The following is a 21,808-nucleotide window of genomic DNA, read 5'->3' as shown; positions in this document are numbered from 1 at the left end:
TTTAACAGTACCAGATATGACAGATCACAGAGAGCGTTTCTGCAGACGAATCATCAGTAGATTTAATAGAGCATCTCTGAATCTCTGCACAGCACAAACGCAATAACACTGGGGAGGCTTCTCTCCTGCAGCTCAGCAGGTAGAAGGTGTCATCTACTAATCGAACAGTTGACGGAAACTCTGAGAAAATCCTGGATCAGGCTCATGGTTTCACTGTCAGAGTTTATTCTACCGAGTCAGGAGAAGACTTCTCATCGCATTCGTTTCATCAGGATGCTGAAATATGTCCAAATGTTTTTAATGGATGCCTGTGATCGTCTGTTCACATTAATGTTTAAGGTTATTTTCCTCTCACATAGATTCACCTGCATCAAAGTATTAATGAAGGGTTTTAATCAGTAGATTAGATTATTGTTAAAAGAAATAAGAAAAAAACCCCAATAAGACTTCCTGCACCTCTTTCACAATAAAAACAAGAATTTGTTCTCCTCACTAAGACTTTTGTTGTGAAACAGCTAACAACTGACACCTTTCATTTCATTTCATTTATTTATTTCACACTTGGTACAAAAAAATCAAACAAACCAACCACACTTTCTATCAAAAAGCACTACAACCATGTGTGAAAAGGAGCAGGAAGAAGAAAATATTCTTATTAAACCCCGCCCCCTATCTACAATCCAATTTATATTACAAGTGGGCACCAAAAATCAGGACAAACTAACATTAACATTTATCTCCGGTCCTAACCCAAACCAAACAACAAACCTTAGCCTGAACCTAAATCTAAAATGATGAACAGGATTTTGCATTTTGCACCTGTATGTGTATTTAAATAGTACGAGTACACGTGTACCTGTATCTTGTTGCTGCGCTGGGCTGGCCCCCCATCCATCAGCCCGAGTACATACAGTCCCATGTTGTATTCACTGCCTCCCCTCAGAGAAAAACCGAAACCCGTAGGACCTCGCTCCAGGTCCACGCTGTAGAACTTTGACTCCTCCTGCTGGACACAGACAGACAATACTGCTGATACTAAACAGTACTGCCTCTTTAATGACAGTCCCACAGTACAGCTGTCTTCCAGTGTAAACTTCAGACAATTTAGATGTAAATGTAGCACACAGCAGGAAGCGGTCTGCTTCAGACACTTCTGCACAGCTGGAAACACTTTCTGATTTAGGTGGTGCTTCCTGCACATCCTGTCCTCGGTAGGATGTGCAGAAAGTGGAACACCTACACCTGGTTATTTGTGCACTCACATGCACCACATGTCAGTACAAATTCAGGGCTGCAATTCATGTGTGAAGAAGGCTTAAGATAACAGTCGCCGATCAAAGTAATACTACAACAAAACAAAAGTTAAACCGACCTTTGACCTCCCTCTGGGTCCTTTTATCATCCGACCATCTATGTCCAGATCTGCGCCTTCGGTCAGCGAAGAGGAATCTGGCAGAAGTGAAAAAGACAATGAGAAGGGAGATGAGATGACTCTATTTACCATCACAGTAGATTTAAGAATTAGGCAATCGAGACGTGAAAGATAAGTGTTCTCTTTCAGTACAAAATCTGTTAATTTAAGCAGTTTAGGAAAAACATTTCATCATCCATCCACTTTCGTAACTGCTTATTCAATTCAGGTTTGCAGGGGGGCTGGAGCCTCAGCTGTCACAGAGGGAGAGGCGGAGATATTAAAGGCTGAAGCAATATTATTCTAAGGAAAATATTTTAGTGTCTGACTGGAGAGACACGGCTAGTGTAGCAGCCATACAAGTATAAGCTATGATACTGCTGCGGTGATGTCCTTGTGTCTAACTTTAGAGCTCTCTGTAAAGTATTTGATGTCCAAGCTCCACTTTCACAGGCTTAGCAGTAATTAGAGTTCAGTTTCTTTATGCATTTCACAACACCGGTCCCCTCAAGGTGCTTTATATTGTAAGCTACAGACCCTATAATATAAAGAAACCCCATCACACAACTCTTTGAGCTAGCATTTGGCGACAGTGGGAAGGAAAAACTCCCTTTTAACAGGAAGAAATCAGAACCAGCTGCACAGAAGCCCCGCCTGCTGCTCAGTTGCTTTGTTTACTTCAGGTAACCAATCAGAAGAAAGTTGGCTTAAAAGTGAAGCAAAGGAAGCTAAAAGGCGTATTTACAGTTACTGGTCTTACTGTAGGTGTAAGTGTTTTTAGTGTATCTGTGTTTTTTCATACGGTGTCGAGGAGTGATGCTCAGCCTCAGTGTGTTCCCGGCTCTCCTCAGGATCTGGGCCAGGTCTCGGTGCTGTAGACCTGCGACCGGCCGACCCTCCACCGCCTCCAGCTGGTCCCCGGGCTGGATCTGCCCGCTGCGAGCCGCCGGGCTGCCACGACGCACCGTCACGAACCGGTGAGACATCAGCGATGGGGCTGGAGTAAGGAGAGAAAGAGGTCACGTGGTCAAACATCACCTGGACAAATCATGATATTTTTGGTACAGACTGGGGAGTTGAAATGACAAATAAGAACACCGAAACCTCCCAAATATTTTTCCAAAAAGTACAATTAACGATTAGGACAGGATTTACTCAGAACTGTGAGACTTTAGCCGACGCTGTGTATTCTCTCCTCGCTGCTGTGTAATAATACATGTGCTTCAGTTTTAATAATTGAGGCCTGTTCACTCTGCTTGGCTGAACTACCAGCTGGTGCAGCTAAATAAAGGAGCAGAAAGACCCACAGTCAAACCACATTAACACCATCTGCAGGGTGTTGGTATGACCTGTGGTGGTCACATGACTGTTGTCTATCAGCACAGAGTAGAAACAAAGACTCGCACACAGCAGTGATCTGGTTTTCACTCCTGTATGACACCCAAAGGCGTCCTGTGAGGGCAGGATCGATGCCTAAACACCGTCACAGAAACGTGTTGGACAGAGCAACGTTTGAGTATAATGTACACTTGCCTGTAATTGTAATTTTGTCCTCAAAACTAAGACTAATGGTGCACCTGATTAAAGTAGCCCTGCCCACCTGCCAGGACATATAAAGACTGGGACTCTGGCAACTTTAGTTCCCATTTCTAGCATGAAGAGAAAGTGATGCAGGCAGTAGCAGTGTTAGTGGGGAGGAGGGGAACCACAGCACAGTACAACGTGCACTATTTCCAAACAGAAAACTGAATCAAACTGAAAACCTTTCACACAAATCTCCTAAAGAAAGTAATCTTTGAGTTGCTTTAACCTTTGTAAAGTTGCTGCACATGTGCAATCCACTCTGCAACCCACCCCAGGCACTCCTGCTATGGCCTTTTCTGAATGAATCCATGTCGTGTTGTTACTGACGCCTGTTCTGTGTGCTGTGCTTCTGCGCTCCTGCGGTTTTCACATATGTACATGGAAGGGCAGGATAGCGTGCTCTCCCTGCGTCATGCATTTCCATGTCAGCGCAGGAAGCCATAATCGAGCCATGCTACCAAATAGGGAAGGGAATTGATAAGAATATAGTGATTCTGATTCCATTATCAATATCATTTATCAACTTGATTCCTAATCGATTCTCATTGGGTTGAGCCACCACCAAGCAGCAATGAAGAAATAATATTCATGCAAATTAATTGCATGCTGTAGTCAAATGTTTGTGTTATTTCACCTCTTTGTTATGATCATTGTTGGAGTTGTTGCTAAAAAAATCATTATTACGCATATTCCACAGAACACTTTTCTTAAAAATGATGCAGTTATTCACTCCCGGGTATAAGTTCTCATTACACTCGTTGCTTTCATGTTACTCTGTAATATGGCTGAAGCACAATGTCTCATTATCACCATTTAAAAATATAAACCTGAGGCTACGACCCCACACCAACACAAGTCCCTAATGAGGACACACACGTCTCTAAGATCTTTCTCTTTGTAGAATATAAAGCTGTCTCGGCAGATGCTTGCATCGAAGTTGTGTTAGCAGCATAATGCGGTTGTTTCTGTCCTGGATGCAGTTTTACACTTTACCGTTTATCTCGTCCTTTTGTGCAATAAAAATAAACGTCCACATCCACACTCCAGACTGTGTCACTATTTTCCTCCTCTGGCACGCGAACTGACATCAGCTGATTGTAGTGCGAGTGCAGGAACCAATAAGCAGGATTGATAGGCAGGCACACTAACAATTTCAACCAACTGGACTACAATATATATATAGATATTACTGCAGATAGACATCATCTTGTTGCTTTGAAAGGCACAAATGACGATTTTCTGCAGCCATCAAGCAGATCAGAAATTATTTTTGATTTTAAATTTGTCACAATGGAGGCCCTCTGAGGTGCGCCTATCTGAGCACGTTCATTAATCACTGGTGGACTTTGCACCAATACTAAATCTTGTTTAGACCCAGTTAATCTCAGCTCGATCCTGCTCTGAACTTTTTTCCTTTTTAATGACTAAACTGAGGGAAAAACATTTGTAGGAGTTTGTTTTTGTAACAGCCAAGTTCACCAATGTAGTGTTTAAAGTCATTTCTGGAGATTCACACTGGTCAGAAGTTAAGCTAACCTTAAAACAAAGATGTAGCATTAAATTATTTACCTGTTCAAGTCCCCATAGTGTGGTATCACATACAGAATTATGCCTTTGTATTATTTCTATCGTAACACGCATACTAAGTGCACATAAACTAAAGCTGAAGCTCAAAACCAAATCTAAAACCTTAAAAATCATTTTAAATGTCTGTTTTACAGTGAGGACAGTCCTCACAAAGACAGACACACACACACACACACACACACGTTGATCCAAGCCAGTGTTGAAATCTCTGGGAGGGAGGACCACGGGGGGAAATTCTCAGAAAGATTTTCTAGCTCAGAGACACTAATCATTGAATCGCTGAGAACAAAGAAAATGGAAGACAAACGAAAACGAAAAAAATGTTTCCGGTTGAACAGACTGCGTGGTCACATGACCAGCAAACACAAACCGATGACCCTGAAACCACCACCGAGTCCCAACGCCTGACTGTGTGCAGAGTTTGAGGTTGTAAAGTCTCGGAGATAAAACATGAAGTGACTGAAGGCCAGAGAGCTCACCTGATTACAGTAACCTGCTCACATGACCCAGTTTAACAAAGACAGCAGCTGTTAGGGGTATGTAGAACAAAAACACTGCGTATTGACTGACTTATGATGCACAAAACAGCCATAAAAATGGCAAAAAAATGGACGCAACCACTTGTAAAATGAGCAAGTGACATAAAATGACTAAAAGGAGTTTAAAAAATGATAACGGTGACAATAAGAAATGAGCACAAAGATATGCAATATGGGCAAAGATGACCAAAAAGCAACAAAAAGCAGTCAAAGACAGTTATAAAAAGGTACAAAAATGAGCAAAAGGGTTCCTATGTAGAGCATAAATTTATAAAGTTGAAAAATTATGAGCTGAAATGAACTTTTATATACATATTTCTAAATCACCTGTTGGCTGGTTCAGTGCACACGATCTGATATAAAAATATATATTGAAAATATTAGAAATGCAGCTGCTTTTATCACTGACTCTGGCGGATTAACGTGCTACTTCAAATGAAGCTGAAAGTTAATTAAACAGAGGCGAGAAAACCTGCATGAGAATTTTTCGAGCTGTTCAGGAATAGCTGCCGTCGACCTGCAGCTCAGACACAGCCTGAACAAATAAACCGACCTGCACTCGGCAGGACTGCGATGTAAACAGGATTCGCAGAGAATGGACTGAAGCAGGACAAAAATCCCACCTGCTCCTTTAAAGTCACTTTAAGAAGCTTTAAAATATCAAAGAGGCAAAAGAGTGTGTATTTAACGCTGTTTAAACACACGGTGTAGGAGGGTGAATGCGAGCGTGTGAGCTGATAAGAAAGTGCTGAGATCGCTGTGTTCAGTTGGTGGAGGAGGCACCGCGAGGCTACAGAGAGAGAAATATGCTTCAGTGAAGCAGAGGAGGAGAAGTGTGATAATATCCAGGCTGACAGCTGCAGGCAGAGAGCGATGAGAAAAACCCAAAACTGATAAACAGTCGCTACAAATCTTTGTGTCTTTTGTATTTCTGTGCACACGTCTGTCTCCCTGCCTTTGCCTTCATGCATATCCAGCTGCTTCTTACAGGACGACAGCAGCCTGGTCTCACAGGTACTATGAGACCATAGTTTCTATACAGTCTCACATTTTCAGAGGACAAAGCAGTTTCATGGTCAGGCCCGCTTCTTTGTTACTTGATTACAAATGAAGCAGACATCAGAAATTTACTCAAAGTGCTGAATTTGTATTATAGAGCTTTTCACTGTAAAGAAGAGAGAGAGCAAGAACTTTACAAGTGGTAGAAAATCAACAGTCTGGTAAAATCAATGAATGCACTGGCCTGAAGTGCATGATCACAGAATTCTTTCCATTGTTCAGAACAACTATTTTACAACATCTAACTATGCCAAGAACACTCTCGGGGCGTGTCACTGTCACTGGTGGAACTGGGTCACTGGTGTTCACTAATCATGTGACTGCTGATAGCAGGATGAATTATGAAGTGTATATGGTTATACTCTCTGCTCAGATTAGAACAGATCCTTCAATGACCCAATAACAGCAGCTGCAGACAGTAAAAGCAACCCAAGAGTTTCTCAAGGTGAAGAAATGGAATTAACAGTCAGTCAGCTGATCTCAACCCAACAGGGCAGCTTTTCAGTTAAATAGAAAACAGAAGGCAGAGAGACCCACAAGCAGCAACTGAAGGTGACGTCAGTAAAAAGCTGTAAAAATGCAGCATTTGGTCTTGTTTTCATTCAAGTATTAAAAACATTCAAAATCCTTTTAACTTGTTTACTTTTAAGCCTCTAAAAATTTGGGGAAGTGCATAAAAATATCCAAATATTCCCAAAAAGTTCATGCAAAGGTTTTTGTAAAACCCTTGAATTAAAGCTGAAACTCACACGTCTGCACTCACATCTTAATTGTCTGATGTAAAACCAACTGTGGTGGTTTACAGATACAAAAACTGTGTCCTCTACAAATCATAGCCCCCCCTCACCCCCCATCCCAGAGGATAAAGTCCTGTGTGTCTCCTAAAGACAGTGCCCCGTGTTCCCTCTTGGTCCACTGAACAATGTATTTTTTAGGCTCTGGTAAAGTTTTGCAGTAAAAACAAAGTAGAGACTAAGTAAAGACCAACCTCCTTTTCAGCTTGACACATCACGTCAACAGTTTCACACAAGTTGTTGTTTTCGATGTAGGGCGTCGGTAAAGTATGGGACCGAAACTACAAGTTAAAGAACTTAAATTATTGAAGAAACTATAAAAAACTTCCATAAAAATCCATAAATCAAACTTCTATTCAGCCGTTTTTTCTGCTCAAACATACAACTATTTCATATGTCCTAACATGTACTTCTGGACGTTTCCTTCTCCTCCCGTGTGAGGCCTCTCTGGGTCTGACTCGATGAATCATGCATGAGAACATTTGCTAGATCAGTTTCTCCAACCACAGTTCTGACTCCAGATGTGCTGCACAAAGAAAACCAATAAAATATTAACCTGTTGAGGAAAAATTCAGCTTGACATCTCAAAGTAACTAAACATTCATGATTTTCACCACAACACCACAACCAGCACCACAATCCAGACTCTTTGGTCAGGCGGCTCATCGTGTTTTTGTTTATTTACTGCCCTTGTGGTAAACTCTGATGCAGTTTTCTGTGTATGGCTCAGAAAATATGCTGTTTGGTTGTTTGGGGTTTGAATATAATACCAAAAATTATTTACTGACGTTGTTATGCTGCCAAAAGACCCTCCTGTGCCTGCACACAGAATAAATCCTCATCATAAGACCTCTTCCACATTCCTCAAACAGCACACATACCTCCTGTCTGCCCACATGAACCCAGGTGCTTTTCTGCTGGTGCAGAGTCGCAAACAAGTCCGCTCTGCCTTCTTTCTAAAAGGCTAGAGGCCATGTTAACATATCAACACATAACAGCTAGCTTCATGACATTCATCACATTTTCCTGCCATTTCATGTTTTGTTATCACCAGCTGGCATTTTATAAATGAAAAAAGAAAAAAACTCAGCAGTTTTCTGCACACTGCTGCTTTAAATAAATTTTTACTGAAGCTCAGTTTATCTGTGTGTGGGGCTTATAAAGTCTTATTTGGTATTGATAATCCTGCACCTCTGACGTAAGTGGCTCCTGTTTCTAGACCTGCTACCCTGGGACTCTTTCCCCCGGATAAGAGACGCTGCTCTGACTGTTGAAACATGAATAATTGTATTTCAGATTAGGCTCTGGCTCTAAACCAGCCTTACGTCTGCTAGAGTGAAAAACAACCCCAGGAGACACAGTTACATGTTGGGGAAGCAAACAAAGAGCTCTTGGAAAAAACAAAAACCTAAATTCATTTTGTATCTGCTGAGTTTTCTATATTCAATATGTTCCACAATTTCATATCAATCTATATCTACAGTCCACATGTCTGTAGCTCATGAGATAGAACAGGTAATCCACTGATTGGAAGGTTGGTGGTTCAATCCCGGGGTGACTCAGGGACTCTGATGTGTTCATTGTGTAAATGTTCGATAGTGCTTCTATAAATAGGTGAATGATGCACGTTGTATAAAGCACTTAGACTGCTTCAGTAGAAAAGCGTTATTTAAGAATGAGTCCTCACAATATTGCAGTTTGATGTCTCAAAACATAAAATATAGTACGGAAAATTTTCCAAGGTGTTCCTGAGCCAGCTGAGAGATGTAATTTCTTCAGCATGTCCTCCATCTCCCCCGGGGTCTCCTCCCAGTAGGACGTGCCAGAATATCCTCACCTCAATAAAAGCTTTATTCGCCACATGCAGGTTGCCCTGCAGTGAAATGGGACCCCCCCCTCGACCTTACAGACACAACACAGACATTACATGGGGATACAAGTCGGAGACCTACGAGGCACCCAGAAGGTGCTGGAGTCACTTTACGTGCGCCACAACCAATTATTGTTTTTTTGTCAGCATTATCGTTGCCCTGCTTACTGATTTAGTCCCACCTCTGACTGGCTTCAGAAGGCTCACCTGCACATATATAAAGCCAGCCTACAGGTCCAGCCCTAAAGAGCAACATGGGCCCCCCCATCTGCAGGAGGGGCTGTCGGAGCATCCTCAAAGGAGCACCTATTATTCCACTTTATTCCAATCATATTGAATCCAATAACTTTGATTGATAAACCTTCAACTTTGGCTAAAGTCATGCCTCTCCCACTAGTCGCCATGGGTCATGAGCTTGAACCATGAAGTGGCAAATTATAATCTGTACTCTTACACACATCAGTTCACACAGTTTCAGTAAACTCAGCCGCACACAGAGTCCTGAGGTTCAACACGGCGATCAGTGTTTTTCACTTTTGTTGTCTGATTGATTTGCTGTAACTCAAATATGTTTGTCATCATTTTTATGACAGATTATAGCAGTGTCATAGCAGAATGTTTGCAGTGATTTTATTGATGCTTCCCATTTATATACAGACTGTAGCCTCTAATTTAATATAAATACTCAAATATGACCACATGTAACCAAGTAATACCAGCACGCGTCACTGCAGCACGACATAACTGAATTCTATGTGTTTAGAAAGTCAGAGTTATGCTAATAAACAGATTTTGTCAGCAGCGCAATAAGCAGATGATGTCTGAGTATTAATATTTGGAGTTTTATGCTGTGGGACTTTTACGGGTGAATGGTTAAATACATGAGGATGTTTATCATTGCGAGGACGTTGAGTCTGTAGCTCACCTTGGGAGAGCTTCAGAAGATTGCTACAGCACAGGTGAGAGTTCAGGTTCAGGGTAAGAAGCACGTTAATGCATCATGTACAGGAAGTCCTCACAAGTGCTGAAAGACAAATGTGTGTGTCTGTCCAATTTCATAGTCCAATAAGCCTGAAGTCACCTGCGCTCCAGTTTGTCAAACACACACAGCCCAGCTCATAATTCTGCTGAATTATGGATTAAAGCTGCTATTAATAGAAAGTTTAACATCTCCTATTCCGAATGCTAAAGCACGAACAGACGGATTCACACTCGACACACGACTGCCTCGGGAGCACAGGCTGACGTTTTTTCAGAAATCCTTTGAGTCACGCGGAATGGGAGTGAGCTTTGCTGTTCATAGTGTGACTGGAATGGGACAGGAAAGAAGTCAGCATGCAGGAGTTGGTGGAGCTGTATAACAACCAGTGTTGGGAAGGTTACTTTTAAAAAGTATTCCATTACAGAATACATGCCCCAAAATGTATTCTGTAACGTATTCCGTTACGTTACTCAATGAGAGTAACGTATTCTGAATACTTTGGATTACTTAATATATTATCATGCTGTTTACAACTACATGAATGTACTATTGCTGTGATTTATTACTGTTACTGAAGGTCCGCGGCTCTGAACCGTAGTAAAGGGACCTCTGGCTAATACGGTGGGTTCTGTGTCGGCTCGTAGCCGAAAACTAGCTTTACTTTGTTGTCTGGGTCAACTTTGCTAGCAGAGACAGAGAGAGGCGTTGAAAGGCTGCTCCAACGGAACTTATTGTTTTTGGAGGAAAACACGAACACGGTGTACAGTCGAGTCTTAATAGCTTACTTACAACTGGGCTCGTCAGGCTCTCTTCTTGGCTGCAGTGGTTATTATTATATTTACATGCTTCCAGCTCCCGTTTCTGCTCGATGACAGCTCGTACTTTTCCTTTTTCTCCCTCCCTCGCTCACAGACACATAACGGGTATGGCAGTCCATTCTCCCTGCAGCACGGACTACACTGCCTATGATGCTACATTCTTTAGAGCTATACCTGTAGCATTCTGCCTATTAGCTTAGCAGAACAACAACAACAAAAAGGCCTCTCTCACCCAGGAAACACGCAGAGAGAGAGCGTCACCCTGTAACCATGGCAACCGTAACGCTGCCGCCTGGAACAACAGAACGTAGCTGTCAAACAAAACCCAAACAATCCTGACTCGCCACAATACGAAACGGGGAAGTACCGCCGTGTAATCCATTTATTTCAACAAAGTAACTGTATTCTAAATACCACCTTTTTAAACGGTAACTGTAACGGAACACAGTTAATCATATTTTGTATTTTAAATACGTAACGGCGGTACATGTATTCCGTTACTCCCCAACACTGAGAACAACGGGTCCGTTTTTAAATAAGGACACGTAATGCTCATCACTATGTATTATTTTTGGTCCTTTTGGCTATTTGGTGGTTGTTTCCAGCCAAAGATGGATCTGGCCACAGTGACGTCACCCATTGGTTAACCCTGTAAAACCCAACCCATCAAGAAATAGCCAGAAAATACAGATTTTTTGGAACTGGGATGTTTATTAACTCTTATAATAAAATTCACTTTTGTTTGTTTTTGCTATATCATGTTTATGATTTGACATTTGATACATTGGCCGTTTTTGTCAACTTTCTATTAGCAAAAATGTTAATTTTAGACAAAAAAAAAAAAGAGTTTTGTCGATAACATTTTGAAATTATGGCAAGTATTGATCATGTTGATGCGATAGAGCTCTCAGAAACTCATCTATCAAATATGATACAAAGGGCATTATAGGGTTAACGAGGCACTCTTGCTGCTGACTGATTCTGCTATTACCATCTTTGGATGCTGAAGCCAAACAAGGGGTCACATGTGACTGAAAAACCCAGGGATGCTGCACGCTCATGGTGAAAATGTATTCATTTGTCCCTTTAAAAGGAATTATAATTTACAACTCAATGTTGTTTTCTTTTCAGTAAGGCTTGAAATTAGCAACTGAGACCAGAAATTCATTAGAAAAGTGTTTACATTGTCTCAAACCTCTGTACAACATGACCCAGGATATTATAAATAATCTTTTATTTAACCATCATTCATAATTAAAAACACAGAGATGGAAAATGAGAGGAATAGTTGAACTATAAGGATTAACACAGGCTACATATATGTTCTCATGTTTATTTTGGGACTCCTTTAACAGTGAACCACAGCTGGAAATAGACAGCACATCTGGACACAAACAGGCCGGCAGATGAAGCTAAGCTCTGAGTGAATTTCAAAGGGTTATGTCATGAAGATTTAATATTACATAACTTACACACAGGCGCACACATCGTTTTAATATTGTCAGAAAACAGCAAACTATTTAATTAAAAATTGAAATTTGCTACCTCATTCTTCAGCCCTGTGCATGTTTGCATTCGTGATGATGTGGGAACATAAATCTGTTTAGACCGTCGTAGTGAAGGGACTCAACTTTCTTGTGGGAATACAAAACAAGTCCTGATAATGTGAATCCTACGGGAAAGACTCGAATCGTGTTTTGGTTAAGGTAAAATAATTTTCTTTATTCTCTATATATCTGTAAAAAAACAGTGTCCCTGATATTTAGGATAATATATATGGAGAAAAAAACATTTAGCTGGAACGTAATGCCAGACGACTTTGCATTTCACACTGACAAAGAGTTCTCACCAAGAAATCTAATGTGCATATTAAACTCATGCTGAATGCATCGAGTATTTGAGCCACACAGTTTTCATTTCTTCTCTGCTCGAGAGCCCACTTTTATCCAAAAACGTTTCATTTTTGACTCTGTCATACAGAACGCCATACTTCCACACCAAACAGTCATTGAAGCCTCAAATGTGGATCACTCCACTGCTGGAAATAGTCCCCAACATATTGTTATTGTCACTACTGAAAGTAGCAGTGAGCAGCTTATTAAAATAATCCTCATTAATCATTGTTAGTTGATTTTAGTTATATACTTTGACATTAGAAACAAATGGGAATCCAAGCTGTCATCTGAGGTTTAGTACACCTGGACAGGTCACCAGTCTAATGCACTGCTAACACAGTTTAGATTTACCAGTAAACCAAACCAGCATGTCAGTGGACTGTGGGAGGAAGCTGGAGCACCTGGAGAGACCCAACGAGGCAGAACATGTGACCTTCACACTGAAAGGCCCCGGTCGGTCAGCAGGACCTTCTTGTGAGGCACCAGTGCTAACCACTGCTCCACTGTTCCACCCAAACCAGAAGCTCCACCGACAGTAACCAAACCTTTACCCTAAATGAAGCTCACTCATCATCACTTTTTTGGTGAAATACTCCTTTAATCTTGAACACCACTCTGTGCTGACCTGTACACAACCACATCATACAGTCTGAGCCACAGTGAGGACCAGACACCTCACAAAGGTCTAAACTCAAACTGGTCCACACAAGGATAGCTTTACGCACACACACACACACACACACACACACACACACACACACACACACACAGTTTCAATGAGGTGAAACTATTCCAGACATTCCTAAGAGCTGATACAGATTGAGGAGGAGAACAAGGACACAGGAATAAAAGGGAGAATGATTTAGATTAAAGAGGGAGAAAGGGAGGAAACAGATTCATAGTAGCTGGAGATAAACATGTTACCAGCTCTGACTACATTCAAGTGTTTCTTCCAGACGCTGCAGTAAGTGTGAAAGCCTGTTATTATGTCCCGTACACTGTGGACTCTGATGCCACTGGCAGAAACAGAAACGGTTATTGTTGCCACTGCAACTGTATTTTCACAAAACTTCACTTTCCCTTTTGTGTGGTGGATAAACATGAATCAGTGGATTCCTCAGTATCTAATCTGATATTAATTTTTAGTATCAACTGGGATCTGCCAATCCTCTCTCTTTAACAACCCTAATAAAGATCTCACAGTGACAACAACAACGGTAAATAAGCAAATTACTCGACTAGCTTGAGGACATGGTAGTGACAAAATGTTAAGATGCTGGAACAAGTATTAGTAACTTTCTAACAAGTATTAGCACTGATTTAGTTTCTTGACAAGACCTCAGATTTACAAATGTTGTCTTTTTCTTATTCTGAGACACTTTTACGCATCATTGTTGTTTTACTTGTTGTAATTTGTTCTATTTAGATGAAAAACTGAAGTCAAAACATTAAGTGTAGTCTGTGTTCCATTAGCTTTCCTTGATTTTATCCTTTGTCATTATTCTTTATCTATTACATGACTCATCTCCCATCCATAATATAAGAACCCAATCTATATATCGCACATCAGAGAAGCTTTGAAGAGTCTCACATTAGATGAGAATCATCAAACATAAAGAAGCAGCAGCATGTGGCTCTTTAGATGAGAAAGAAAACATTTAAGTTGCTTATTCACTTATTTTCTTAATAAGCTAGTGTTGGTTAGTGTTCAAATGTACTGCTTTATGTAGGTTTTTCCATTATTATGCAAACCCAGGATCATTTAAGATAACAGTGTTGAAAGGTAACAACTTCTAGTTTCTGAAATGATTCTTCTTATGCAACCTCACCCCAACAATAAATGGTTCACAGGCGATCTGGTTAGAGCCTGTAATCAGATGAGAAAACCCTTAAAAAAACTTTACTAGGGAACAAAGCACAAGAGGAGCAGGCTGTGAAAACTTGTTCCACAGCAGTGCACGTACAAATTCAGGAGTACCTTTGACCCACACACAGCAGGACTCTAAAATCAATGCGGCTCAGGCACAGACACGATGATGGACGGACCTCCCAGAAACCAAGTCAGCCTTGAATTTAGAAGAAAGCTTAAAAATCCAAACTAAACTTACATTTGGAGTCCTTGACAGTTTTCAGAGCTGACTGCAGTCGCTCCAACATGATGGATAATTCAGACCTGAACCGAGACCTCAACAATGCTCTGTCCTTGTTTCTGTCCTCACTGTTTGTCCTTCTGTCTCTCTGTGCTGTCTGCGTGAAGCAGGTTGCGGCTCTAAAAGCAGGAGCTGGACTGAGTGAGCTGAGCTGCAGTGAGTGATAGAGGGACGGTCAGAGGGGGCGGGGCTTATGCAGAGCAGATAGCGGTGGGAGGGAAATTACTCATGTGGAGGGGGAGGAATGCTAACAGTGGAGATGATTGTTATATTTCCAGAGGAGGTGCAGTGGAGTGCTGTGTATCATTGTCGCTCAGTTCTCTGTTCCTTCCAGCTGAATGCCGAGCAGAGAAGCTCAGGTGCAGCTGAAATCAACCAGAGTCGCCACAAACCCAGCTGTGGAAAATCCCTGAGTGCTTTTGCACAGCTACTGTACTGTGTCCAGCTTCTGCTGCTTTTTGTGTCGGCTCCACCACAGTTTCAGGAGGAGGGAATCTTGGACTGCATTTATGTATTACTGTGCTGCTTTTATCTGAAACTCCTCCCTGTACACCCACGGCTTGTTTACATGTGAAACGAGTTGCTTATTAACCCAAACTAAACTGCGTGATATGCAAATCTAGTGCCCAGGGTTATAGTTACTTATAAGCCAAGTGCTCTTGTTTTGTAATTATTACAAGTAACTTTTATTTTATTGCAGCTCAGTGCCTTAAAATCACAGCAGACACGTATAAATATCATTAAGGTAACTCTGGCCTGAGGCTGACGAAGCCATTTTTCTGAGCTTCTATTGTAGCCACAATGGAACATAATGGTCATCCGGTTCAAAACTTCCTGTTTCTCCTCTGGTCCTTTTTAACAAATACAGATAAATTTTATCTGCATGCACCAAACCTTGTTCAAGCAGAAACCAAAAATGTACCAGTATAAAAAGTCTTGCCCTTCCCTCCAAAATCAGATGTTTGTTTATTGAAAGTTTATTTGAATATGAACTTGAACTCTGGATCGCTGGTGAACAGTAGGCTTGAAAAACAATTTTCAAGTTTCCATCATTTATTTTTTTATTTTTTTGTCATCCTATATCTTCAGAGAGGTTGAAGGATTTCAATAGGTTTTATTTTTAACCCATTTCAAGTGTCAGTGGGTAACATTTCCAACTCTGTGATCCAGCCCACTGGATCCTTTACTTTTAAATTACCCACTTCCCCTCAGGCTAAGTAGAGAGGTTGTGTTTCTTACTTATCCATCACATATATTACCAAATGAAAGTCCAATAGCTCTCTCCACTAATCGACTGCCTGCTTTTTCTAACAGTTTGATTTGTCACCATTTAGTGATCAATGGAAATAACTTGTTTGCTTTCTCTTCTTGTTTTGGATGAACAGTCAAATTTTCTTTTTGCTGGAAGAATAGTATCGCCACATTTAAACCACTAGACCATCCAAACAACATTTGCTTAATGATAAGTTGAAGCAGTTGTTTTTCTATTGTCCGTTTCAGGTATATTCTTCTTGAATCCTGTTTCTGTTACACTTCTTTGTGCATCACACACGGGAATGTCAAACTAGGACGGATAAAGCGAGGAAAATAATCTACGATACTAAACACAGACCAGGGGCCCAAAGGGGAGGTTAACAAGCAACACAAGCAGACTGAGGGTTTAAATAGAGGCATGATGTCATTAGGGAGAGAGAACACAGCTGGGGGAAACAAGGCACAGGTGAACAAAATCAAACTAATGAGACAAATGGGAAATAAAGCTAAATACATGGCACAAGAGACAGCACCAGGTGATCATATCCAGACTGAGATTTGGACATACTGGCTTGAATAATACATTATTCACGACAGGGAAACATAGTACTGGAAAATGTGATTACTGTGGGGTAGAAGAAACTGTAGAACATGTCGTGTTGCAGTGTCAGAGGTATCAGGTTGAGAGGAAACAATTGATTCAAAATCTCTCTCTCTCTATATATATATATTATATATATATATATTTATTATTATTATTATTATTATTATTAATTTTTTTTTTTTTTTTTTTTTTTTTTTTGTGAGCGTCGTTCCAGACCAAACTCCATACGAGGTTGTGTTTTCCGCCAGAAAACCAAAGGTGCATTACCGTTACCAGTTGTGGCGGTAATGCACCTTTCAGTTGTTTGCCAACCGCCAATACAAATGTAAGAAAGAAGAAGGAGAGACAGCACCAAAATACAGTACAAAGTAATGACACAGAAAAAGACCTAACACAAAGACTAAGCCTGGATACGAGGAAACAGGGAGCACAGGGGAGGTAAAAACAAACTGAAAACTCCAGGACTTAAATATAACCTCAAAAGATGACCTAAAATACAAAACTCAAAACCACGACCTCTGCATCCTATCAATGAGTTTGTTGTTGATTTCTGTAGGCTGGCTCTGTCTTTGTGCTTTCTCCATATCAGCACACTAAACAAAACTTACTGTTGGACCTGTTCAGTTTCAGCAGTCAGAGATCAAGTACCAGGCGTCAGCTGGATCTTTGCTTTTTATACATTTAGACCTCTTTGTGTGTAAATGTATGTAGTTTGTTGTGGTCACTGCACTTTTACCTTGAACATGTCATATAACAGACGGTGACGCCGACAGAAGCTGGACATACGGAGGACTCTTTGCCACTCACCTCCACTCACTTCCTGAGAGGCGATAACAAATCCAAAGCCTTCTCCTTGTCGCCTCCTCAGCTCCACATCCACTGACTTTACTCCTCCGCCTCCTCTTCCATCCTTAGGAACGGCTCCTAGTCCGCCCTCTCTGAGTGCAGGAGGGCCGCCGGCGCTCTCCTCCACGCCCAACAAGTCACGTGGCTCTAAGGTCAGCGTCACAGGAACTGAGTCCAGGAAGCTAGTGCTCTGGATGAGGGCCAAGGCTGGAGGTCCGTTAGGCGTCTGGGCAGGAGGGGCACCTAAGGATTCAGTTCAGCTTAATTTGTATTCAGTCACAACATCTGTCATCTCAAGATGCTTATAGCTAAGAATTAGGCGACACTGTGGGTGCAACGGGACCCACATCATCTAAAAATGATCATTCCTGGCATTTTGGATTTGCTTGGAGAGCACAAGATTTGTTAAATGATTCCCTTAATAAATGATTTTCCTTTGCCTCTTTCTGGCTTTCTCGCTTTACAGCAAAAAGTCTTTTACTTAAATATTTACACAGCCCATCATAGTTAAGTAGAAATATGTAGAAGTGTAGAAATGTGCTGAAATATCTGCCTTTTGTTTTCCAATTTTCTGTTAAATAATAAATGCATTTATTATTTTGCTCTGCAGGAGCTGTTTCTGAGGCAGAACTGGGAAATCATGTCACTTATACACAAACAAAAACAGCTACTGGCACAGTCGCCACTCACTTAGCAGCACACCTCACTACTACTCTTGGAGGCTTTTACCTTGGTGGTTCCCTGCTGCTGGTAGTTGCCCCTCCTTGGGACTCTCAAGGGCCAAACCAGCCTGGCTGAGTGGGGGAATACCCCCCACCAAGGCACCCGTGGACGGGGAAGGCATGTCGGCTGAAGTGTTGGGGTGGGAGGAGGAAGGGCCGGTCATTCCGTGTGGGATGATGAGGCGTTTGTAGATGTTGGGGGTGACGACTGGGGAGGATACGGGAGCTGATGGAGGAAAGAGTAAGAGTAAGTTCTCATTATGTCATGTAGATATGATCTAAAGTTAAGCAGTTAATCAAACCAGTTAACCAGTTAAAGTTAACCAAACAGTGAGTGACAATAGAAATTAAGCCTCTCGATGTGAATGCATTCAAAATGAAAACACATTATTGGCCATTTCTGCATGCTTATTTACAGTCTAGGAATTGCTGGATAACCTATGCTGTTCAATAACATTGATTAGTTTGCACCGAATATAACCAGTGTCAAAATGCATAAACATTTATCCTGCAGCCTGAGCCCGACATACTTAGATTTGCATTGGTGTTATTAACAGTCACAGTCATCAGAGGGGTAACGGGCGTCAGATATCTACCTCCTCTGTAGACCAGAAGTACAACCTCTCCCTGTTTGGTGTGTTCCTGCAGCACTCTCTGCACCTGAGGAAGGAAACACACTCGTGTTTATTACTTCTGATGGAACTTCTTTAGTGTCAGATCTGTTCCTCACTCATCACCAGAGATGGGCAATCCGTAATCCGATTACTTTTTTTCAAGTAACGAGTAAATTAAGGGATTACTATTGCAAAAACGGTAATCGATTACCGTTACTTTCCCGTAGGAACGCTGCGTTACTGCGTAACTAAAACCGTGATTTTTTTTGAATGTCTCATGACAGTGACGTAAGCGAGTCCGACGTTCGTGACAACAGCTGTGTGCAGATCAACAATGGATCATATATCGAGTGCGGGAGAGAGTATGAGCGTGCAGCGTTTAAAGCGTGGAAGTACTGACCTTATTTTAAGTTTGATTCCATAAAAAGTGACAAAAACATTAGTGTCCGTTGTGCGTGGGAAGAAAACTTCTTTTTACAGCAAAAAAACCCCTAAACTTCCAAACAAGCACCGAGTAGCTACGACGTAATGGGAAACTCACAGAGAAACTCGCGGATTCTTCCACTGACCGCAGCACACCTGCACCAGGGTAACCCTCCGCCTAGCCCACTCCTGCTTTACAGGTGAAAATAGAGCAACAGGACCGCTAGTCTTTGACTTTATTTATTTTCTGCTGTGTTTTACTTGCATCTATTTGAAAGACTGAGTGTAAACACAAAAAAATATTTTATTTTATGTGCTGGAATGTGCAGAAAATAGGTTTAAATGTTAAACAAATTTCTTCCAGTCAGAGAATGTTGCAGATAATTTAATCTTTGCTTGATGCATAAAGTTAAAAGATTAAAACTAATAAAACAAGTTTTAAAATGAGACTTTTCCATTTGATTACATTTTGTATGATGGATTATGCAGAAAAAGTAGAATTGGGCTGAAAGATCTATTTATCACCTATTCAGGTTTCTAAATTGTGTTTTTAAAAAGTAACTAAGTAATTAATTACTTTTGAAAATAAGTAATCAGTAAAGTAACAGGATTACTTTTTGGGGGAAGTAATCAGTAATTAGTTACTGATTACTTTTTTTAAGTAACTTGACCAACACTGCTCATCACGTCACATTAGACATCGGTTAGTTTTCATTAACCAATGGGTGTCTGTCAGTAGTAAGAAGGAGGGCTGAGGCAGGTAAACTACTGTGATGAGGATTTGTTTTTTAGGTTAAACAGGACCATCTCTCCTTCCTTGACACGCAGAAATAAAACACCTCTAGGATATACGGGGAAATATCCACAAAATTCCCATGAGCACCCACGAGAGCTTCCCTCTTCCCAAAGACCAACTGTTCACTGCTGAGCTAACGTCAGTCGGAATATCAAGGTCGAGCGAGGTGATAAAGCCATAAAAATCTTTTACCTGGGAGAAGCTGAAGCTTTGGACGTCTGCTCCATTGATCTTCACTATGATGTCTCCTGACTGCAGCGACAGGCACTGCCTCCGATCCCAAACCCGCCTGACTACTGCCTGTTGACCCCCATTTCCTCCTGCTGTCACACTGAACCCCAGTCCCCCGCTCTCACTGCGGCTGAGAGCCACCGGCACGAGCTCCCCGCCGTGGGCTGTCCCCGGGGACCCGGCTCCAAGGGGGAGCACCAATCCCGGGTTTCCTCTGGATGCTGTGGAGGGTGCTTGGTGATTGGCCGGGCACCCGTTAAAGCCACAGGGTGGGATGTCTCTGGGTGGGGTCAGAGCGAGGGAGGTCTGAGGCATCAGTGGGCGATGCACGGGCGGACCAGGAGGTGTAGAAGAGGAGGGGGTGTTGTTTGCGCTGCTGGAGCTGGTGGAGTTTTGGAGGAGGCCCGTCTCGGGCTGAGAGAGCGGAAGTTTGGTGAGAGTGTGTGAGGATGAAGAAGTGATGGGGAGCGTGGAGGAGGATATGGGGAGCGTGGACGTGGACAGGTCACTCTCTGAGGACTTGGAGCTCTGATGTTGGAGAAGGGAAGTGGAAGAGAGGGCGGGGAGAGTGCTGCTGTTGTAGCGAATCAGAGAAGACCTGTGAGGAAGAGCAGAGTGGAACAGGCTGAGCACCAAAGATCACTGCTAAAGCTGCGCAGGAGTTTTCCCAAACGCAGAAGAAGCTTTGAGGTTCGTTTTCACCAAAAGAATCACGATGTGCGAGGTACTGCTGATGCCCTCACTGACCTTCGAGTTCCTGCATTCGATAGGCCGCCATCAGAGTCACTGTGATTGGTAAGCGTCCTCTCCGCTGGGTGTGGTGGACCCAGTGGGGTATCAGAAGATGTGGGGGTGGGTGGGCCCGTGAGTCCATTTGTCATTGGCTGAGCGGCATAAGAGGGCGGGGTTTGTGCCAGGCCTGGATTATAGAGAGAAGAAGATGAATCTGTTAATTTGTGTTTTATTTTTAACAGTTGCCAGAGAAAAGCAAAGTTCTTAGGTTCACCTCTGATGTGTTCTTTTACATGAGCTATAAATAAGTTCAGAGAGCGGGACAATGGGACCCTCCACGCAGACACGCCAACGGGTCCCACAGCAGGATAAGCCATTGTGTTTTGTTGATCTTAACTTTCTCACTTTGTAGAGACTTTTCATTGTAAACTCTCGCGCTTTTGTTCTGCCTTTGGAGGCCTTTGATCGGCTTTCCAACAAGAAATGTTAAATACCCCCGCTGGGACCCCTGAGCCTGCAGCTCATTACATCATCCTCCCTGGCTACAATTAGTAAAATTACAAAATAATCCTTTATTATTTGTTAATGTGCCACATTATTATGCAGTGAATTTAAATAAATTATTAATGTTTCTAAATTAAATTTGTATCACAGAGCTGTGACGAGAGTAGAGGACTAAATGTAAACCATGTGGTTTCCATGGTTGCTCTGACCTGGCGTGCTGCCGTTGGCGTCCAGAGTGCGGCTGTAGGTGAGGTGCGTCAGGCCTCGGCTCAGGTTGCCGGACTCGCTGGGGGTCTGCGGCTGCTGAAAGGTCGGATATGAGGTTAGACACTTTTCCCCTGGTTGTGTACGTCCCACGAGTGGAGCCCACCTCACAGATGAACCACTGATTTA

General features: G+C 42.0%; 1 protein-coding gene across 5 annotated transcripts in view; it reads right to left on the bottom strand.

Moving 5' to 3' along the window:
* Positions 1 to 21,808, bottom strand: part of magixa (MAGI family member, X-linked a) — a 65,260-nt gene that overhangs the window by 7,523 nt on the left and 35,929 nt on the right. For 3 of the 5 annotated variants that reach the window (XM_087833489.1, XM_087833490.1, XM_087833493.1), the window contains exons 11-19: positions 21,625 to 21,718; positions 20,927 to 21,098; positions 20,141 to 20,777; positions 18,712 to 18,775; positions 18,123 to 18,341; positions 17,355 to 17,636; positions 2,214 to 2,408; positions 1,373 to 1,449; positions 857 to 1,006 (exon numbers count right to left, since the gene is read on the bottom strand). In XM_087833489.1, the coding sequence (XP_087689615.1) occupies positions 857 to 1,006; positions 1,373 to 1,449; positions 2,214 to 2,408; positions 17,355 to 17,636; positions 18,123 to 18,341; positions 18,712 to 18,775; positions 20,141 to 20,777; positions 20,927 to 21,098; positions 21,625 to 21,718 (1,890 nt within the window). The remainder of the gene's footprint in view (positions 1 to 856; positions 1,007 to 1,372; positions 1,450 to 2,213; positions 2,409 to 17,354; positions 17,637 to 18,122; positions 18,342 to 18,711; positions 18,776 to 20,140; positions 20,778 to 20,926; positions 21,099 to 21,624; positions 21,719 to 21,808) is intronic. The other 2 variants (XM_087833492.1, XM_087833494.1) reach the window with 1 other exon arrangement.

The sequence above is a fragment of the Neolamprologus brichardi genome, chromosome 20, assembly GCF_056152115.1.
Source record: "Neolamprologus brichardi isolate AB-2024 chromosome 20, ASM5615211v1, whole genome shotgun sequence".
Taxonomy (NCBI): Eukaryota; Metazoa; Chordata; class Actinopteri; order Cichliformes; family Cichlidae; genus Neolamprologus; species Neolamprologus brichardi.
Note: the sequence above shows the minus strand (reverse complement) of the source record. Positions and strands in the feature narration are given on the sequence as shown.